This window comes from Cynoglossus semilaevis, unplaced genomic scaffold, assembly GCF_000523025.1.
Source record: "Cynoglossus semilaevis isolate Cse_v1.0 unplaced genomic scaffold, Cse_v1.0 scaffold342, whole genome shotgun sequence".
NCBI classification, from domain to species: domain Eukaryota; kingdom Metazoa; phylum Chordata; class Actinopteri; order Pleuronectiformes; family Cynoglossidae; genus Cynoglossus; species Cynoglossus semilaevis.
This window is the reverse complement of record NW_007585117.1, coordinates 38160-51139: the sequence shown is the minus strand read 5'-3', so window position 1 is coordinate 51139 and position 12980 is coordinate 38160. Positions and strand designations below refer to the sequence as shown.

General features: G+C 42.1%; 3 protein-coding genes across 3 annotated transcripts; 1 reads left to right on the top strand and 2 right to left on the bottom strand.

Annotated features, from left to right (window-relative positions):
• Positions 1-872: 872 nt before the first annotated feature.
• LOC103398623 (squamous cell carcinoma antigen recognized by T-cells 3-like) lies at positions 873-9811 on the bottom strand. The gene is made up of 12 exons (XM_025053691.1): positions 9568-9811; positions 8377-8503; positions 8183-8287; positions 7896-8080; positions 7654-7759; positions 7440-7564; positions 7177-7332; positions 6822-6966; positions 4877-5382; positions 4651-4803; positions 2330-2517; positions 873-2249 (listed from the first exon to the last, which is right to left on the bottom strand). Exons 1-12 carry the CDS (start codon positions 9751-9753, stop codon positions 2069-2071), a joined length of 2163 nt encoding a protein of 720 aa, XP_024909459.1. The 5' UTR covers positions 9754-9811; the 3' UTR covers positions 873-2068.
• Positions 9812-9878: 67 nt separating this feature from the next.
• LOC103398607 (iron-sulfur cluster assembly enzyme ISCU, mitochondrial-like) lies at positions 9879-11169 on the top strand. Its single transcript, XM_025053700.1, is given in 5 exon segments — positions 9879-10158; positions 10426-10536; positions 10647-10674; positions 10677-10706; positions 10900-11169. Coding segments are annotated over 5 exon segments (408 nt in total). The 5' UTR covers positions 9879-10011; the 3' UTR covers positions 10992-11169.
• A 315-nt stretch (positions 11170-11484) lies between these two features.
• Positions 11485-12866, bottom strand: tmem119a (transmembrane protein 119a). The gene has a single exon (XM_008337281.3). The coding sequence runs from the start codon at positions 12847-12849 to the stop codon at positions 11485-11487; it is 1365 nt and encodes a 454-aa protein (XP_008335503.3). The 5' UTR covers positions 12850-12866.
• Positions 12867-12980: the final 114 nt, after the last annotated feature.

Below are 12980 nucleotides of genomic sequence, written 5' to 3'. Positions count from 1 at the left end.
AAAGGTTTACAGGACGGTGGTGAGACCAGCCATGATGTATGGTTTAGAGACACTAGCAATAGGCAGAAGACAGGAGGCGGAGCTGGAGGTGGCAAAGATTCTCTTTAGGAGTGACAAGAATGGACAGGATCAGGAATGCTGTCATTAGAGGGACAACACAGACAGGAAGGTTTGGAGAAAAAGCTAGAGAAGCCAGATTGAGATGGTTTGGACATGTGCAGAGGAGGGACAGTGGATACATTGGTAGAAGAATGTTAGAGCTGGAGCTATCAGGTAGGAGACAAAGAGGAAGGTCAAAGAGGAGATATATGGATGCAGTGAGGGAGGACATCCAGATAGATGGAGTCAGAGTAGAAGATGCAGAGAACAGGGCAATATGGAAATCAATGATTTGCTGTGGCAACCCCTGAAAAAAGGGACAAAGCCGAAAGAAAAAGAAGAAGTATTTGAAAGTTTGAACTGTGTCAGCTGTCTTAGGAAGGGCATCCTCTTTTTTGCTTTTTTGTTGAGGGAGATAATGTTCAGCCCATCAGGTCCTGAGTGATGACGGTTCCCAGGAAGCGACTGTGCTCCACAGTATCCACAGGGGAATCATCCAGGGTGATGGTTTTTGAGTTTTTAAGCACAAAATATTCACTCGGCAGCATGTTTTAGGGCATATACTGGCATTTTGAGGCATTTCTGGGACTTTTTTTTTGTGACAGTAAGACTATAGGCGTATAGTGTGTTGTTGGTTTTTTATACATATATGTTGTTTTGGTTCTGTTTACATGTGTATGAATTTCTTCATTAAAACTGTATTTCTTAAGGGCTGCCATTACAGAAACATGCTTTGTCATTTCTGAAATGTATTAATCATTACTGAAACGTTCATTTAAGGTTAATTTAATAAATTGAAAAATAGTACATCAAGTGCTTTAGTCTTTACCAAATAATTTTGAAAATATGTTACATTTCAGTGAATTAGCAAAACTATTAGGTTGTAGATAGCAAGAGACATTAAGGCAAAGAAAAAAAAGAAAAGTAAATTTAAAAAATTGTAATTAGGCGTGGCAATTAATAATACATTTTTGAAAATTTGAACAATTTTTGGCTCTCAATGGTCTTGATATTTTCAGACCATTGTGATAATGACATTTTTAAGGACACTAAATATTTTAAAAACCCCAATCATAACCACTGCAGACTTTGTGTTTAATGGACACAAAGAAAATTCGTTTTTTCCAAAAAAATCCTTGTCTCCATTCTATGAAACCAAGATTTCATGAGAATGACCCAAATGCATTTACTCATTAACACAGCTTTAGCGCACACTCGATTACTGTAGATAAATATATTAGTCCATCAGTGACATTTAACCTTCTGGATTCTTACAGTGAGAGTCAGACTGAAGAGAAAGTTTAATTTGACAATGATTTAATCCTTAACCAACAGGTCCATTCACAGTGCAATACGATTGGATGGTAGTTTTGGTGACGATGCTCCCCAGGAGCATCAAAATAATGTTGCCATTTGATGGAAAAAAATGATAGTAGTACACGTTCATCTACAACAAAAGTATGTTCCCTAAAAACAACTGGAAAAGATCTGGAGGATATCTTTACTGTGATATAAACACGCGTATATGCAAACACACCAACACACATCACCTACACAACACGTGAACAGTCAATCTTTGTCATAGCCTTAACACTCACATTCAGGCTGTTTTAATTTGTAAAAAAAATATTTAGAATTTTCTATCAGACTCCCGTAACATTACACAACAAAAAACAGCAGGTTTACTATAGATAGTGTATTTACACATAGCTATAATACACTGTTTCAATAAAATGTCCTGCCCTAAACATAAACACTGTCACACAGCTGACAAGTATTGGTTGAAAAGGGTTTGTAACAAAGGAGCTTAATGATTAAGGCAGTCTGTCGGGAGTTGCAATGAGAACAGAGATTAAAGGGAAATCAGGTAAACAGTTAGAAAAAAGAAAGAAAAAAAACTCACCATGATTTGTGAGGACACAAGAATGCTGTCAGTGTGAAGGCAGTCACGATTCTCTCACTCATTCTCTTACTTGTTTAGAAGCATCCTGGCAAAGTCTGAATTGGACAAAGATTTAGTCTCTGTGGCTGCATTCAGCGACGAACTGCTAGATTCAGTTGAGCCCCCATTCTCCACCTTTGTTATGGATCCAGTCTGTCTGTGGAGGGACCGAGGGAGCAGTGACACCTGGGTTCGACCTTTTCCTCTCCTGAACAAAGAAGAAGAAAAACACAGGTGTGTGTTTGTGGAGTTCCACACTGGAAAAAGGGAGAGGAGAATGAAACTTACGCTCCGTAGACCTGGCGAGGCATCATGTTGCCCATAGGTTTGCCAGATCCAGGAGGTTCCATCGTGTTCCTGCGTGGAGGATTGCTTATAGCCACTGAGATCATGTTTCCTTCTACTTCTGTGCCATCCATTTTCAAAACTGCCTGAGAAGCTTGAGTATCATCAGCAAACTCGACATATGCTAGACCCTGGAGACACACAAGACAGATAAGGTTCAGAAGAACAGCATCACCAACGCCATCAATTATCACTAGCCTAGCGGGGTGTTTCTAAATGAGGTCTTTACGGGACTGAAAGAAATGTTTTTAGGAAATTTTAGAACATTTATGAGGTAATTCTTTGTAGTATTTTGTAGAGAATGTTTAGCTTTTCTTTTAGCATTAACTTCTTCTGAGCTAACTTTTATTTAAACAAACTGGTGCCAGAAAAGTAATTTGGTGCCAAAACTGGTAAATCACTGCGGTGACACTTGATGAAGGGACAAGCTGAAAGTAATGTTTCCAGGCTAACTTTTAGCCAAATCAGATCCTTCAGGTCATGTGGGGTCTATCTCTGATTATCTCTCATGATATTTCAGTTCCCCTGGAGCTAATTTATAGTTTAGTTTATTAATTATAGTCCTTTTTCCTTTCACAGCTGTACTTTTTGACATGAGAAGGACAGACGTCCAAGATAAGTCCACTTGGACATTTCTATCCCATTTCTGCAAAAGGGTAACTTATTATTAACAGGATCACTGTATAATGAGAAGTACTGGAGACTGTCGCCAATAATAATTAATGACCAGAAACATAACATATAAACCATAGAAAGGTTTATAGAACGTCATCAAACTTATGGAGACATTATATAGAGACCCTGGCATTTCAAGTGGTAATCTTACAGTCAGTATATTAATTAATATAAAAAAATGTTTTGTGGTCCTTAAGGCTACAACAGATGGTTGGCACTGTTAATCATGTGTTTTTATGCATGAACAAAGAGCACCACTTCACTCCATCTCGCAGCTTAGACTCCAGTGGGTAGAAGCAAGTACTGTATTTTACGCACTATAAGATGCACTTAAAATCCTTTTAATTTTCTCAAAAATCAACAGTGCGCCTTATGTATTACTTCTGGTTGCGCTTACTGACCTCGAACCGATTTTATAAGCCAAACCACACAGCGCATCACACATGATGGCACACAACTGAAGCACACTGGGAGCCAACAATGACGTTTAACTCTGTTATTACAGCATGGTTGTGCAACCCAAATCCATGCAACATCGCATCGTGCCTCCTAACACCCAGAGACTCTGCGTTGTGTTTTTGTATTGTCAATGTATGGTGCGATGCAGGACGACTTCGACGCATGACTGTCGATTTTTTTGTGGTCAAGAACTCTTTGTATTTCTTTTTTTTTAACGATCAACAATGACGTTTAACTCTGTTATTACAGCATGGTTGTGCAACCCAAATCCATGCAACATCGCATCGTGCCTCCTAACACCCAGAGACTCTGCGTTGTGTTTTTGTATTGTCAATGTATGGTGCGATGCAGGACGACTTCGACGCATGACTGTCGATTTTTTTGTGGTCAAGAACTCTTTGTATTTCTTTTTTTTTAACGATCCAGGCAAAACACACACTCTCTCTGCAAAACAATATCTGCACCTCCGCATGGAACAGCGTCAAAACAACAATACGGTAACCATCCAGAACAAAATAGTGACAACCTCCTGACTCTGGAGGGGTGAACAACATCAGCGCCCTCCAGTGTCCAACTTACGTCACTACTCTTTTCCACAAATCTCCATCCCAATTGATCTGCGACTCTATGCGCGCCCATCTCACCGATATTGTCAAAACCCAAGTGAAGCAAACTAATTCGGGGCTTGCCATCATTCCAGGTGGATTAACTACAGAATTCCAGCCGCTATATATTGGTGTTAACAGGGCGTTCAAACTTAAATTACGAGCTGCGTGGCAGCATTGGATGACACAAGGCAAACACACATTCACCAAGACATGGAGGCACCGCCGGGCGAGTTACGCCACTTTCTGCTTATAGATCATGGATGTCTGGGCTAAGGTATCAGTCTCAAATGTCGTCCAAGCTTTCACGAAGGCCGGAATCATCACTGAACAACAAATTAACATCAACGAGACTGACTCGGATAATGACGAGAGGGATCTGTACATGCTTGATTGTTTCACTTAATTGTTTCGCTGACTGTTTTGTTTCGCTTAATGCGCCTTGTAATCCGGTGCGCCTTATGGTCCGAAAAATACGGTACTTTCTATTGGTAGAAAATAGAGGAAAAAGGTGCTAATTCTCACCTTCGGTTTCCCTGAGCGATATGTGACTAGACGCACTTCTCTGACACTCCCGTGTTTTTTGCAGATTTCCTCCAGTTGCTCTTTAGTGCAGGAGAACGGCAGACCAGTGATGAAGATTTTGTGTTTCTCCATTGATGCGTTGTATTTGAACACCTGCAAGGACAAAATAAAAAAAAAATAATTTCCTGTAGGTACTAAGGACTTGACAGAAACAGACTTTGTTTACCTTAAAGTCAGGATTTTTGTTTTTATCCACACAAGGCGACACAAACATGGGCCTTCCTTCCAACTCTCGTCTGTCTAGCTTCAGGGCTTCAGTGACTGATGAAGCAGATTCAAACTGAATATAGCAGTAGCCTTTGAAAGCCCCTTTGTTTCCGAAGATGGGGCGAACCTGTTCTATGGAGCCGCACATCTCAAACAGCGTCCTGAGCTTCGCCTCTGGCTCCTCAAGGGTGTACGCCAGGTTACTAATAAACACGCTGCTCTTATCATTCCGTAGCTCTTGCTTGTCATCGTTCTGTCTCATGGCTCCAACCACAGGTCCACGCTGAGGCTTTTTAGTGTCAGACTGTGCCAGGTTATAGCCAGGAGGACCGTTTTTCCCAACGAGCCCAGTCTCAGTCTCCATGTACTCCTCTGTGGTCTGGTCTCCATTTCCCTTGTGTCTTTTAGGAGCTTGTTCTATGACATAGAAAAAGGAAGAATAAGACATTGCAGCAGCAGATGTTACTTGTGTTATTCCACACTCTCACTTTGTTTTCATCAGCAATCAAACAATGCTGACTTCTAATTATGCGTGTTTGGCCTTAGTAGTGTGGGTTGTAAAAAGATGTATAAATTAATAATGAATTCATAATAAAGTCCATCTCACCTGACGACTAATGGGACACGGCGCTGTCGCCTTAGATCACCCTGTACTCACACAAGAGAAATCACTTTTCCATCCATCCATCCATCTTCAACCGCTTATCCGGGGCCGGGTCGCGGGGGCAACAGTCTGAGCAGGGACACCCAGACTTCCCTCTCCCTCGACACTTCCTCTAGCTCTTCTGGGGGGACCCCAAGGCGTTCCCAGGCCAGCCGAGCGACGTAGTCGCTCCAGCGTGTCCTAGGTCTTCCCCTGGGTCTCTTCCCAGAGGGACGGCACCCGAGCACCTCCCGAGGGAGGCGTCCGGGGGGCATGCGATGTAAATGCCCAAGCCACCTCAGCTGACTCCTCTCGATGTGGAGGAGCAGCGGCTCTACTTCGAGCTCCTCCCGCGTGACAGAGCTCCTCACCCTATCTCTAAGGGAGCGCTCTGCCACCCTGCGGAGAAAGCTCATTTCAGCCGCTTGAATCCTTGATCTCGTTCTTTCGGTCATGACCCACAACTCATGACCATAGGTGAGGGTAGGAACGTAGATTGACCGGTAAATTGAGCGCTTCGCTTTTCGGCTCAGCTCCTTCTTCACCACAACGGACCGATACAGCGACCGCATTACTGCGGCCGCAGCACCGATCCGCCTGTCAATCTCACGCTCGATTCTACCGTCACTCGTGAACAAGACCCCCAGATATTTGAACTCCTCCACCTGAGGCAGGACTTCATCCCCGACCCGAAGGGTGCATACCACCTTTTTCCGGTCGAGAACCATGGCCTCGGACTTAGAGGTGCTAATTTTCATCCCAGCTGCGTTACACTCTACTGCAAACCGCCCCAGTGCATGCTGCAGGTCCTGGTTCGAAGAAGCCAACAACACCACATCATCTGCAAAAAGCAGAGATGAAATCCGGTGGCTACCGAACTGGACCCCACCCGACACCTGGCTGCGCCTAGAAATTCTGTCCATGAAAATAATGAACAGAACCGGTGACAAAGGGCAGCCCTGCCGTAGTCCCACATGCACCGGGAACAGGTCCGACTTACTGCCGGCAATGCGAACCAAGCTCCTACTCCGATCGTACAGGGACTGGACAGCCCTTAAAAGAGGGCCCCCAACCCCATACTCTCGAAGCACCCCCCACAGAATACCACGAGGGACACGATCGAAAGCCTTTTCCAAGTCCACAAAACACATGTGGACCGGTTGGGCAAACTCCCATGAACCCTCAAGCAACAGGAAACGACATCCACTGATTATTGATATACACAGTATGTCTTCATCTGAACAGCTTTCAGTTCTCCTCTACTGACCTGAGACTGTTTGATGATCAGCTCCATGCCTCTCCAAAGCCTGCAGATAACTCTTCCACAGACCCATGGTCCAAGGGCAGTTCCTCACGGCTCGTTCATGAGCTGAAAGAACAACTTCCTTGATCTTCAGCTGGCGATCCTGACAAGAACAGAGAGATTTAAAACAGTTAAAATTATTTTGTACTGGAGGATATAGACACAATTAAATTCATATAATCCATCCATTTTTACTAAAGGATTGTTTGAACCATGAAGGACTTTATTGTTTGAACTATGAAGAACCCGAGGGGAAAGTCCTAACAATAAATGAGATTCTATTAAAATCACACAGCCACTGACATTTACTCACAAGGTAGCTGGTATATTTTGCCCACAGGTCTGGCACTAGGCAGTTCTCTGCCAGTGCCCTCTCAAAGATGATCAGGATCCGAGCTGGGTCGCCCTCCTTTCGTTCAAAGTCAATGTAGGTCTGATACTCAGACATCTTTGGAGGCTCTGCTATTAGCTGAGACAATGACAGCATGGAGAAAACATTGCAAAGATGATGTAATTCATGACAGAAAAAGACAGGGGTTTTCAGTTAATGGTATCAGGACATGACAAGACATTTACCAGAGATTCTTCTAAAGATTTACGCTTCTCCATCTCCTGCATCGCTTTTGTGTACTGTGGTACCACAAGCTCAGAGACACCCTGGTCTGACCAATCTTCATATTCTTCATAGGTGGTTTCCATGTCTTCAAAGGAGCACAGCTGCATCAGCTCAGAATTCACAACTACAGTCCTTAAGGAAAATGATCTGTGACAGGCAAGGCATCACACTCACCCATTAAAGGGACGGTCAGCTGGCGTCGAAAGAGCTTGTGAATTCGCTCCAGCTGGGTGTTCAGCATTTCCTGCTCCTCACAACTGGGAATCCTGCCAGGTGGAGGCTGAGATGAAAAACAGCCATGAAAATTTCAGTGTTGAAACTTGAAAACACTGAAATATTTTTACAAATTAACATATCTTAAATAAATATGTGAACATGTTTGTGGTCTATTACTGAGATAAAGATAAAACCCAAACCTGGACTGTAGACAGGATGGCGTTTTCAAATTCTCTGTACGCCTCCCACACAAGCTGTCCTTTGGTCATGTGCAGCCCAACAGCTGTCACAGCTCTCTCAAAGATACACCTCACCTTGTCTATTCCACCTGGTGAGCCCATTCCACCAATAGAATACTGAGCATATTCAAGCCAAATTTCTGGACCTGAGCAGAAAGACTAGTTTTAGAATGTTTTAGAATTTAAAATGTAAAAATGACCAACTGAATAGATATGTAAGGTCAAAACAATGGCTGTCAGGTACTTACAGATGTAGTCTTTTACAGCTCTCTCAAAAAGTTCATAAACTGTCTCTCGGTTTGATTGCTCTTCATTCAGACGGATTTCATCTTTGAGCCAATCCAACCAGATCTCTGGAGGAAATAAATGCAATAAAATATGCATAAACATGGCAGGGCAGATGACAGTCAATGAAATTACATTATAAAAGTAATTTGCCAACCTTCAGTAAGTGGAAAAAGTTCACTCATCTTCTGTCTTGCCTTTTGCAATTGGAGAAGTTCCCCCTCTTGTTTGAGGAGTTTGATGAGATCCACGTGGCAGTTGTAGTCGAAAGCATTGATTGACAGCTAAAAGGTAGAGAAAATTATAAAATCAATTTTTAAGTCAAAAGATATACAGTGTACATTACTTTGTATGTGCATTTAAATGTGTTCAAATTGAATCTGATTTATTTCCCAAATGAGCTAAGAGTTCAGGCACTCATTTTGACAGCCCTAAAAACATCTAGGTGACATTGAAACTTTACCCTTATACCTATGTCATTAATATACCCTAAACTACCAAGGTAGCAATGACATTTTACTAACTGACACAATCACCACTTTGACTATGAACACATTGGTTCAACAGCACACCAACAAACACAGTCAGCTCCCAGTTTATTTATTTTATCTCAGAGGTTTTGTATTGAAAATTTGTTTACTACTGTATTTCACTTTGTGGGCATCACAACTCAAAATGTTGTGAATGATTTAGATCACACTTGCTGAAATACAGGTTATGAGGGTGGGGTGTGCCAATAACCAAATTTAAAGAGGGGACAGTCATGTGCAAATAGTAAAATGTGTCACAGTAGACATTAAACTACAATGTAGAAAGAAAGAAAAAAATATCAGTCCTGCTGCAGAGAATCTGATGGTGTGCACTGTAAGAAACATCTGAAATGTGAGACTTGATTGTATTTTAAAATGGTATAATTATTCCCGTGTTACATGGGGAGTTAACACGTGTACAATTGTCATGTGTACGTCTCCTATATATACAACACTTTAAATGGGCAAAGTTTGCACAGCGTGAGTTCAGAGCTGGAGTTGTCTGTACGAAAACATCAAACAAAAATCTGTAATAATCTGTGACTGGGTAAAAGTGATACAAAAGCACCACGGATTAGCAGAGCTGCTAATCACGACACTTTAATGAATGGCGTCATATCTGGCATGTCTATTTAATAGTTGTATAGATCACAACAGTTAACATTTATAAGTGACAGGCATTTTTAAAACACAACAGTTTACTGTTTAGGAGATGGATAGATGTTCAAAATGCCTATGTTCATCGCCCATTCATTATCATTAGCACGTTAGTTCCATACGTTAGTTCATTTAGCCCCTGTCGCTTGTTGGCTAATTACCTGCTCCTCTAAACGCTGGATTTCTGCTTCATTTTCCTTCTCGTCTTCAGACGAGTCGTCTGTATTTTCTTCTCCCATGCCTTCTTCGTCCTCCTCGTCCGACTGCATTTCTCTTTCCTCCATTCCCGCGTCTTCCTCCTCCATATCCTGCAACTGCGTTAGCTCTGCGTTGCCTGACGCCGCCATGTTGAAGTGGCTATCTGCCTGGTAACAGTCATCGTTAGGTGTAGCTGCGTAATGTCCTCCCGTTAGCCGCTAGTAGGCGCTGCTTCAAAGGCGAATCCTTTCTTGTTTGTAAACAAACACTCGTGTCCTATCGTTGATTTCCGTCACTTTCGACAAAACATGGCGGCCACCGGTTTACGAAATTGTAAGATTAAGGCTGTGTGTTCATATCACAAAAAGGTAACTTACTAAATTTCCAATTACCCAACGCTATGTTGTATGATATTTCATGTGTTGTGTTATTCTCCTGAAATATTAGACCATTATGAAAACCCAAGAACCCAAGGTTCTTTGGACAAAAGCACTAAGAACGTAGGAACTGGTTTAGTGGGTGCACCAGCCTGTGGTGATGTAATGAAACGTCAGGTAAGCTGGGGATATTCGATATTCGAGACGCTTGAAGCAAGGTTATATATGTTACAAGGTTCATATCATTCTTTATGGATTTAATGAATATCTTTTTTCCAAATACTGTAAAATACACAAATTATTGTTGTTTTTAATACAACAATTTCTTTACAATTACAATGATGAGTCTCATGTGTTTTTATATACGCACAGTAATTATAAGTATTTGTTTATGTTAATGAAAACAGAAGATGCTCCTTGATTGTATTTTTGTGTTGTTTGCAGATTCAGGTGGATGAAAGTGGCAAGATTGTAGATGCAAAATTCAAAAAATTCGGATGTGGCTCAGCAATTGCTTCCAGTTCCCTAGCAACAGAGTGGGTGAAGGGCAAGTCGGTGTGTGTTCATCACTTTAAGAGAAAATTTAGTTTTTTAAATAACTAGTTTTCCTGTATCATTTTCTTTCTTTTGTTATTGTTATCTGATTCCTCTCCTTCACTTGGCAGATTGACGAAGCTCTGAAGAACAAAAACACAGCCTTCCTCCAGTCAAACTTCACTGCTCTAGTAAGATTAAAGATAACAAACACATAAGTAAAGAGTGGGGGGGGGGGAGTACAGTACTAGAATTGTATATTGTAACTGTTGGTGTCTATAAGCAGTTTCTACATATTATGACATGAAATTTCACAGTGCAAAATTGTTTTTGTTTTTTTCTGATAGTCATTCTCTTGTTTCTCAAAACTTTTTTTTCTCTCAGTGCTTGTAGAAGATGCCATAAAAACAGCATTGTCAGACTGCAGACTGAAGTAAAAGGGCAAAAAGGAGAATCATGTCAAAGCCAACAGTTAATGTGCTGATAATTACTGTCCACTATAAGAATGTCACCCTAGTATTTACAGCAGCAGCAGCTCCGGTCTAGCAGCAGTGCGGTACTTAATGAAAGATCAGTTTTATAGTTTTATAGCCTCTGTCTTAAAAGATTGGCAACACTTTTTTAAATGCAAAGAAACCATCTGTGAAACCAGAGCTATAATATGAAAAATGTGTACCATCTAAAGTCTGTGATCATTAATAAATTATTATTTTGGAAAATAGTTTCAGGTCATGATAATAACAATCTGTTTCAACCTTTTAGAACCTTTTATACAAAAATAATTATTCATTGTAGATACAGAAATAGCTTCTTTTTATATTTTGGCAATTGGTCTTTTTTTGGCTGGTAATATTAAGAATACAGGGTGATAAAGCAACAGTACATAAATAAATCATGACATGGTCTGTTGTGTATTGTATCATAAATAAAATAAATTATTCAATCTTTTCCATTATGTCTGTGATGTTGTCATCCACTAGAACCTGCTTCTAGTGGCGCCACCCTCTGTTGTTGCCTGAGAATAACTTTCAACACCAATATCACTGCCGTCATTAAGACAATTACTAAAACACATAGCAGTGCTAGCAGGGAGACGACTACTGCAGAGTTCTGTGGTGCAAATATTTGTGGGTTAGCAGTTGGTCTCACTGCGTCTCTGTTTGTAGACAGCAGGGAAAGGGCCTCTGCAGCAGTGGAGACATTACGCTGAGGGTTCTGACCTGTAACGTTGTCTCTACACTTCTGATCGTCTTTGGGAAAAGGAGTTGCTGTTTTTAATTTGGATGGATTTAGGGCTTGTGTTTTATTCAAGTGTAAACATTCTTCATAGGTGAGAGTCTCTAAGGTAAAGTGTTCATACAGCACACGGTTGTCAGGAACGTCTTTAGAAAGGACTCTAACTGTGGTTGGATTTGACAAGCGCTCTGTCCTATTTTCAAACCAGCTTTGATTCATTGGTATTTCTGTCACCATGTCCAGTTGTTGCATTTTCTCATTTGGCCTCAGCGCATGAGGGCAGATGGTCATGATGGAGAGGTTCAAAAGCAGACGGTTAGCGAGATGGACAGGCTCAGTACACACCAAGTCCGTCGCCATCTTCATTCTACCACTCAGTATCCAGCGGTAAAGGTATAAAATCTCACACTGACAAACCCAAAGGTTGTTGGAGAGGTTAACAGATCTGAGACGTGGCAGGCTGTCAAAGGCTTCGTCTGGGACCGAGCGCAGGCAGTTACTGTTGATTTTAAGGATCTGCAAGTTGACAAGTGCTGACAGTGAGGGCAGGTCCAATGCAGAGATGCAGTTAGCTGAGACGTCCAGATGCATGAGTGACGGGGGGAGATTCAGAGGAAGGCTGGAGAGGTTGTTTCCCTTCAGTGTTAAAACTTGAAGCTTGCTAAGGCCACGGAGTGCCCCAGGCTGGACAACACGGATGCGGTTGTCCTCCAGATCCAGACGAGTAAGGTTTCCGAGGTGCCTCAGAGCTCCTGTTGTGATGTAAGTGATGCGGTTTTCTTGCAGCAGCAGGGTATCCAAGCTTGGCGGCAGGCCACGAGGAACGCGGGCCAACTGGTTGTGACTGAGACTGAGCTCCTGGAGGCTGGAGAAGGGTCTCAGTATGTGGTCCACATTACATAACTCATTTCTCGCCACAGAAAGAGCGGAGGTGCTCAGAGGGACAGAGCGTGGGAGAGAGCGCAGTCCGAGGGACTCGCACAGAACCAAAAGTCCTGGGCCAGGACAGCAGCAGCCAGAAGGACAAGAAGACATGTTGAGACAGGCTATAAGACAGATGCAGAAAACCAGTAGAACGCCACATCTGCACCAAAGCATGACCTCACTGCAGGAAATAACACAGAGGAGAAGTCCACAGTTGACAACAAGAACTTATTAAGAATAAGATATAGACCAGTTGGGAGAACAGACTGAAGGTCTGAAGGTCTGAAGGTCTCCTGTTTCAGCAG